We start from the raw sequence: 8,236 nt of genomic DNA on the forward strand, positions 1-8,236 counted from the left end.
TGGTAAAAACATGAAGTACTTGTGCAGCAGAATGGCCACATTCTGTGTTATAATACATTATTTGACTTTCTTTCTAAACTTTCAATTATTTTATTACAAGATGGACATTAAATTAAAAAATGCCATTGACTGATTCTTCATCTTTTTATCATTTGAAGAAGAAAAACAACAAGTACGCAAAGCAATTCTGAACTGCACTCTTACAAAAGGAGACAAGAAAGAATTTGAAGATGAAGAAGAGAGTGAGGAAGATGAAGAAGAGTGACTTCACAGCCTTAAACCTGTTATGTTCATTCACAGCCAACAAAGCTTCTCCGACTACATTTCCCACAATGCTTAGCGGGGACTTTACTAAACAGATTTGCAGGCTGCACAAGAAACATCCGGGTCTCTCAGGTTCCCGTTTGGCGACCCGTCGCCATTAGTGCAAGCCCGTTTGATCGGATCTATTTTTTTAGTCAAAATCTCAAAATTCTCCTGTTTTCCAGCTTTTGGAAAACATTTAACGCCTTTGTTAAGGTGCATTTAGTCTTCCTTAACGAGTAAAAGCTTTAAACTCGGGGGTCTTGGCCCCGCGTGGCGAGCTTTCGTCCTCTCTACCAACAACCTCCATAACTTGAGACGCCGAAATCGTGTCTCTAATTTTTTCCTTTTGTTGTTTTATTGTGAAGATGTCGCCGTGATGGGGTCTCCGTGTTTGACAGAAATGAACCAGGGCCTTCGTCGCCTGACCCGCACTCACTTCAGCCCGGCTCCCCCTTGTGTTTCTCTGCTTGGTGCTGGAGAGCTCGTCGGCTCTCTACCCGGAGCTCGGCCCCAGAGTCGCTCAGTGCACGGAGACAAACATGGAGAAAAACCCCAACAGCAGCACCAACAGCAAGGTCCCGCCCCGCTCCAGCTCCACAGGCCCAGCACCGGGCGACTCTAAACCCAAAACAGGTGAAAAGAGCTCAGGACGCCGCACAAAAAGTCTCACTTGCAGCTCATTGCCTCGGGGCCTGCTGGGGCCTAGCAGCAGAGCAGGGGGTTGTTTATCTGCCATGGCTGACGTCGTTGTCAAACATTTGGCCAATCTCACAGCCAATACTGTAACGTTATCTAATACTTGCACACAACACTGTGTCTGTAATAGCTTTTTTCAGATGAGTGAGTGCAGAGACACACCACTTCTGCAAGAAGAAAGTTGTTTAATTTACACACGTTTTGTAAAGCCACTCTAACAATGTTTGCACTTATTATTATTATTATTATTATTATTATTATTATTATTCAATTAGTCTCATGCAAAATTGTGTGTTTCCTAAAGATGTGTGGAATTTGTTCCTGGCATCCTTAAATGTTAAACAAATTAATAGCCTTAGGAGGTTAATTTCTTTAATATGCTCTATGTGTGTTGCACACAAGGACATCAATTTCATCAGCTGGAGTGACAGTTACCCATAGCACTACTGATTATAGATTTAATCACACATGTTTACATATCTACAGGAAACCAGGTTACAAAGAACCCCATATAACTTATTTGTTCCCTCCAGGACTTTCTGGTTAACATCTTGAAAAATTGGCATAAGCAAAACATGAATATGTTACATTGAAGGATAATATTTCTGTGTTCATGTTGCTTATTAATGTTTTTTCTATTTTTCAGAAAGTAAAAATAATGGAGGCTCCAAGCGCTACAGCCGCAAGCGCGAGCCCTCCTTTCCTAAAACCGAAAGTTTACAAGGCTCTCGCCACACCAATTCACAGAAAAGCAAGAATTTTGACAAGAGACCCCCTCAGAGAGGTGGAGGGCGACAGTATGGCGTTGCATGTGGAGGACGACGGGAGGAGGTTTGTATTCTTAATGGATCATCCTTTAAAAGTCTCATCATTGAAGATTTTGAACTTTGAGAAGAAGCACAGCATTAGTTTGTTCAAATATGCTTTACAGATTCTCATCCAATTCTGCCTCTCCAGGTAGCAGAAACACGCCGGGCCGAGTTTAGCCCGGCTGAGTTTGCTGGACAGAAAAAAATAAACCTCAACCACCTGCTGAACTTCACTTTTGAACCCCGTGGAGGTAATGGTGGCTTCGGAGATGGAGGCCCCTCCGGTTGGGGCCGCCGAAACAAATGGGGCCACAAGCACAAGCCCTTCAACAAGGAGCTATTCCTACAAGCCAAGTAAGCAACCCCTCCATACCCAACATGAAACATAAAATATACAGATAAAATGTGTGAGTTAACTAGCTTTGTGTGTTTCAGTTGCCAGTTTGTGGTGACTGATGACCAGGACTACAAGGCTCACTTCACTGATCCAGACACTCTGGTCAACTGGGACTGTGTGCAGCAAGTGGTGAGTTCCTGTTATCTGTTAAACTGTGCTACCAGTACATGTGTATGAGTAATAAAGCCCAAATTAATTTACATACGGATGCATGTAATGACAATCCATTTGTGTACGTCTACAGCGCATCTACAGTCATGAGGTGCCGTCTTGTCCCATCTGCCTCTACCCTCCTTTGTCAGCCCGCATCACCCGGTGTGGACACATCTTCTGCTGGCCGTGCATGCTGCACTACCTGTCTCTTGGTGACAAGAGCTGGTCCAAGTGCCCGATCTGCTACGAGGCAGTTCACACCGCTGACCTGAAGAGGTAAATAATAAATAAATAAAGCCCTGTAGGCTAACTGTGGAGTAAAAGAGAGCAGTAGGAGAGGAGTAAATATTTATTTTAGAAAGGTTTAGTTACTAAACAGTAACTTCTAACAAGTGGTTTCTTTTTGCAGTGTGGTTGCTATGGAGACCAAGCAGTATGTGGCTGGAGATGTAATCACCATGCGCCTGATGCGGAGGGAAAAGGGTGCTCTGGTGGCCATGCCCAGCTCTCAGTGGGTGAAGGTGGAGGAGCCTGTTCGCTTTGGAGGTGAGAAACCGGGGCAGAAACATCAACGTCTTCAAAATGATTTAATGTGGCTCACAATAATTCTATAGCACCTTCTACATATAGACTTGTTATGTCCTTGAACAAGTTGGGTTATGTTGTTGGAAGATTCCTTTACTTTCTATTCAATGTGGTATGACGTTTGTTTTCCAGATACGTGTCTTAGCCCGTACTCCAAGCTGCTACTGACCTCCGCAACGCAGGTTCTGAGCTTTGTGGCAGAAGAGAAGGCTGTCCTGCAGGCTCAACTCAGCCAGGAAGGGGACGCCCAAGGCTGTTTCATCGAGAGCGCCCTGTGCCTTTTGCAGGTAATTAAAGCTACATGCCTCTCTGTGACACCAAACAGTTAGGTTATTTTGTCTGTAGTCAAACATTAACCAATAGACAGTGCATAGTTAACAAAAACATCAAGGTAGAAAATGAGTGCATTCAATATATGTAAATGGAGCAGGCATTTAAAACACTGATAATGGCTAACAAGTAGGTTTTTGCTATGACACTACATTTTTCTCGTGCCTGTCTCCAGGTGATCTTAAAAAAAACGTACTTTATGACTAAAACCATACATACCTATAGACTGATATTTACCTCTCAAACTGTATGTGTTTATGGTTTAGGAGCGAGAGGAAATGCTGCTGAAGCAGCAGAAGGCAAATGTAGGAGACAGTCTTGACCTCTCCTCTCTGACTCTGGAAGAACCTTCTCCTGTGGAGGAAGTGGTTACTACCTTCAGCAGCACCAAGGTGAGTCTCAAAATGCATTTGTTGACAATATTATATCAGTTGTTGACAGGATCCAATATCTTACTTGCATTGCTTTAGATTCTACTTTTATTATTGTGTTATTGTGCTTATGATTTGTAAGAGATGTCTGTCTTTCCTTGTGTAGCCCGTGCTGCAGTACTCCTCTGCATTTGATGATGAGGTGGCTGAGCCAGAGGAAGCCACCGCAGAGCTGCCAGACTTCCCTGAAAGTATTTTGGAGAGTGTGCTAGAGGAGCCTCCAGAGGCTATAATGGAGGCAGCCCCAGAGCCCCAACCTGATGAGGAGGGCCCTGCCAGGCAGACTGAGTCAGGCCGCCCTTCAGCCAGCGCGGTGCACGGACCATACTACTATTTCTACCAAGGTGATTAATTCCCTGCTCCCCTGCCTTAGCCGTGTAGGGTTTCCTACCACCCCCCCATAGATCATCTGGCGTTTATTTTTGACTTGGCTGCTATAAGGGAAATGTTATTTTAAGGAAACTGAATTGCAAACTTACTGGTAACATAAGAACAAACTGATAGTTAAATCTAGCTAAAGTAAAACATGTGACAAATCAGCTCTAATCAGCTGTTGTTTGTAAAAAATCTAAACCGGGGCAATGTAGGTTTCTCTTGCCTCTCGTTTCAGTGTTGACGTTTCTTATTACCCTCTCCTCCCTCTCCCATGTGTCTCCCTCCAGCTGATGACTGCCAGCAGATGTTCCTGCATCCTGTGAATGTACGCTGTCTGTTGCGTGAATACGGCAGCTTGGAGGCCAGTCCTGACTCCATCACTGCGACAGTGGTGGAGATAGTGGGACAGTCAATCAATGAGGTCAGCAAAACAAAGAAACACAAATCAGATGCTATTCCCATCATTTTGGTTTCGCTTTTTCAGCAGATAACGTGATGGGTGTTTCAAGTTTTAGGCAGTATTTTTTTTTTCTTCCCAAAGTTGCTTTACAATCAACTGTAACCTGCATTAAGTTATAACTTTAACTCTTTGAAAACCGCAATCGCAGTTATAGATTTAACTGACTTTTCATACATGGCTCTGTTACAGGATATCCGTCGGCGACATCGCTATCTGGCACATCTGCCACTCACATGCGAGTTCAGCATCTGTGAGTTAGCCCTACAGCCGCCGATCCTGTCCAAAGAAACTCTGGACACGTTTGCAGGTGAGAACACTTTGCCTCTTCTCAGAATGTGAATTTACAGTTGTAGGAGGGAGATTTCATTGATTATAACAGTTGATTGTATATATTTTCCTGCAAACTACTAGATGACTTGGACAAGAGAAAGCGCCTGAGGCAGAAGAAAGCAAGGGATGAGAAGCGCAGAGAGAAGCGAATAGAAATTGAGGAGAACAAGAAGCAGGGTAAATGTAAGTACAGCAGTTCAGGTCACAAGCTGAAAATCATGCGTCCTAAAAAATGTACACGCCTCTGAGAGATATCAGACAGAGGTTTGTAATTGTATTTGCATTCATCTGTTCCCTAGATCCAGAGGTGCATATTGGATTGGAGAACTTTCACCATTTCCCAGCGTTCGGATCTCCTCCTCACAACAGCAGCCCCCAAATGCAGCCTGACTTCACAATTGCCCCGTCTTCACCCCTCAGCAGCAGTCCTTCCTCTGGTAGGAGAAGCTGCTTTCTCTGCAATTTATTGTTCAGTGCTATACACGTAATCTCTGCCTGTTTATGGCTAATGTTTAAGCATTTGAACATTGTGAGTTGAGCATTCCTTTTGTTGTTTGTTGTAGATGGGATGAGATTCCCAAATTGGAATGGGCAAAGCTCTTCACCCATTGTGGGCAGTGTGGAGGAGGACTCCCACTGTATGTCCTTTGCACAGGTGTGTATAGCAAACACACAATCAGGGCAACTTGGCACAATCATTAATTGAGACTGCCTTTTTAATAAGGGAAATGCATCACATAACTAAAGGGCTTATATTGGAGAACATAACTTATATACTTGACATGGTCCTGTGTCCTAGATGCTAAGAGATGGGAAAGCCAGAGCTGATGCTGGGCCCAGGATTACTCCAAAGAAAGGTAGTGCAAGATTGTAGATGTTGATGTGACTAGAAAATGTAATGTTACAATTCTAACAGCAAAAAATGTATTTAGTGCGGATTCAGAAACTTGCCATACTTGCATGTGTGCTGTAAGTTTAATTAGAATTTTAGTTTCTAAAAACGGCAGACTGGCTCTTGATGGCTGGCTTCAGCAGTCAGTATAAAATTCATTGAAACCACTAAACTATGGCTCCAGTATCAGTCCACCTCGTTGTCAACCGAATACCAATCTGTCCAATTAACAATGCAGTTGGTAACTTTTATCTTACTTTCTCAACGGTCACTTTATCCTGGCAGAAGTACATAAGACAGATAATATGTCAAAAATAATTTTCCTCTGCCTCCTTTCAGTGATCCTATGGCATTTGCCAGATTATATCATGCCTGAAAAGAACAACCAATAAAAGCAGAGGAGTCTCTTACGCAATGTTACCCGTCGCTTTGTTAAAAACAATCAAGCTAAAAAAGCACTGTCTACAGGCAGTGAAATCAGTTACAATTTAGCATTAAAATGATCCTGATAAAATGCTTCACTTGTGAAATGGTCCGTTAGACTGCTATTAGCAACAAATAAACATTTCTATATTCATAGTTTGCTCTGTACTCGTCTCAGTTGGTACTACAAGTATCACATACAGATAGGTGTGTGGGGATGAGGATTGTGTAATTCCTGCTAAGCCTGTTTTTTCCCCCTGAAGGCTTCCTGAAGTCACTGTTGTGTCTTGTGCCACACAGATAATCTGCTAGCTCCCCCAGCAGCAGACAGCGATGGAGAGAGCGACGGGTCGGAGCGAGTCCCTGTGCCCAGCTTCCAGAACTCCTTCAGCCAGGCTTTTGAGAAGGCGCTTCTGCAGCTGGACAATGGTCCAGCCTCTGCTCCACAACCTGTGGTTGTCCCAGGTCTGCTATCTATGAATTAACTGTATCAAGTGACTTTATTTTTGAGATTTTTGAAGCTAAATTGTTTGCTTTAAGAGGTGCACTCATCCATTATGTCTTGTCTTTCAGATGAGAAAGGTGGAAAGAAGAAGAAGAAAAAGCAGAAACTTCTATTCAGCACATCCATGGTTCACACAAAGTAAACAACACTGAAGTTCATTTAATCATATTGTTTCTTGAGTTGATCTTCCCGACGCTTGTGTTTTTACTTACATGCAGATATTTCTTGGAACCATAAGCTATGGAAAAAGGTTTTAGTAGATACAAAGTTCATGCTGCTTTTGGTCATTGTTGTATGGGCTTGATCCTTTGTTTGGGTGGCATAACTTCAGGTTAATATACCTTACAATTTCATTGTACAACTAGGTCAAAGCTTTGCTACATCCTCCCGGCACACTACAAGCCTTATGGATAACATTTTGTTGAGATGCTAAGTAAAGCTGGGATTTAACTAGCTGCTGGCTCACATTATGTGAGCTTTAGACTTTTTATGGCACAGTGGTTTGCTGTATGATGTCCAACTTTCCTGAAGTTGACCCTGAGCATCTAGGATCCATGAGTAATATTGATTAGATCTTTATGGGTGTAGCAGTCAGCCAGCTGCAGTTACGTTGCACCTTTTTAAATCTTTCCAAGATACTTAGTGCTCAGGCACCAGTGTTGAATTTCAGCTTTGAAAGAATGGAAACAAGTACATTTCAGTGTTTATCACAGGTAACTATTTGGATAAACGCTTCACCACCCATCTAGAGGATTGATTTTTTGACTGACATTGATGCCCTGGGATTTTTTAACAACAACATGACTACATGATGTTCTAATACCATTGCGAGAAAGCAAAAACACAGTATTGTATTAAAGAGATTAGATCTGTTGGTTCAACAGAACTCCGGTATATTCCAGCTTGGTTAAACCATAAGTCCGCACTTCCTTCTCATTCAGTTTCTCCTCGGTCTCATCTTCTGTTTAAGATGGTTTACTTACTTTTAACATTACTCCCCCAGTTTCATTTCAGTGTTGAAAATGTGTGAAGTTAGACAATTGCTGATATTTAAAGAATGCTTTTGAAACCTGAAGAAAAGTGGATTGGATTGATTTTGTTTTGTTTGAGGGTTCTTTAAGTCACTTTTAAGTTTGAGCAAGTTTAAAGACCAGTGAACAAAACTAGTCTGTGGGAATGAATAAAAAATGATGCACAATCAAAGAACTGAGTGTTGTGATTTGTCTATTAGCTAATGCAAAGGACAATAAAGGAGCATTTTTGATTAGGGTTAAACACTGGAAATAAACACAAGGAATCACCAACAAATTAGGATAGTGGCCGCCATATTTGTATTGTAGTGTTTAGTTCTCTCCACATGAGGGCAGTCCTGACGAGCCTGAAGTCTATACAGTATTTATTTATTTATCACAGCCGCAGAGTCAATGTTTCATACATTGAATGATTGGCTAATGCGAAGCTAGGAGCAAAGTCAGACATTAACAAAATGCACAAGGCTGTTTAAAAGACATGAATGATGTGGGTTTCCTTGTTCATATGACGAC

The 8,236-nt window shown here is 42.3% G+C and overlaps 1 protein-coding gene across 2 annotated transcripts; it reads left to right on the forward strand.

The window, feature by feature from the left end:
* The first annotated feature begins 366 nt into the window (after positions 1-366).
* rnf10 (ring finger protein 10) lies at positions 367-7,890 on the forward strand. Of its 2 annotated transcripts, XM_054611023.1 has the most exons (18): positions 367-519; positions 672-939; positions 1,649-1,833; positions 1,960-2,165; positions 2,247-2,337; positions 2,453-2,637; positions 2,771-2,907; positions 3,079-3,233; positions 3,543-3,668; positions 3,814-4,051; positions 4,370-4,503; positions 4,732-4,849; positions 4,954-5,055; positions 5,172-5,309; positions 5,436-5,527; positions 5,672-5,729; positions 6,488-6,652; positions 6,761-7,890. In XM_054611023.1, exons 2-18 carry the CDS (start codon positions 846-848, stop codon positions 6,832-6,834), a joined length of 2,298 nt encoding a protein of 765 aa, XP_054466998.1. In that variant the 5' UTR covers positions 367-519; positions 672-845; the 3' UTR covers positions 6,835-7,890. The 2 variants fall into 2 exon arrangements, with proteins under 2 accessions (XP_054466998.1, XP_054466997.1); XM_054611022.1 differs by having other exon boundaries at positions 367-939.
* Positions 7,891-8,236: the final 346 nt, after the last annotated feature.

Source organism: Anoplopoma fimbria, chromosome 13 (genome assembly GCF_027596085.1).
Source record: "Anoplopoma fimbria isolate UVic2021 breed Golden Eagle Sablefish chromosome 13, Afim_UVic_2022, whole genome shotgun sequence".
In the NCBI taxonomy this organism is placed as follows: domain Eukaryota; kingdom Metazoa; phylum Chordata; class Actinopteri; order Perciformes; family Anoplopomatidae; genus Anoplopoma; species Anoplopoma fimbria.

Coding starts and splice junctions, on each gene's coding strand:
- rnf10 (XM_054611022.1), top strand. CDS start 846: ATGGAGAAAAACCCCAACAGCAGCACCAACAGCAAGGTCCCGCCCCGC. Junction 5,310..5,435: donor CAGCAGCAGTCCTTCCTCTG/GTAGGAGAAGCT, acceptor TGTTTGTTGTAG/ATGGGATGAGATTCCCAAAT. Junction 5,730..6,487: donor CAGGATTACTCCAAAGAAAG/GTAGTGCAAGAT, acceptor TGTGCCACACAG/ATAATCTGCTAGCTCCCCCA.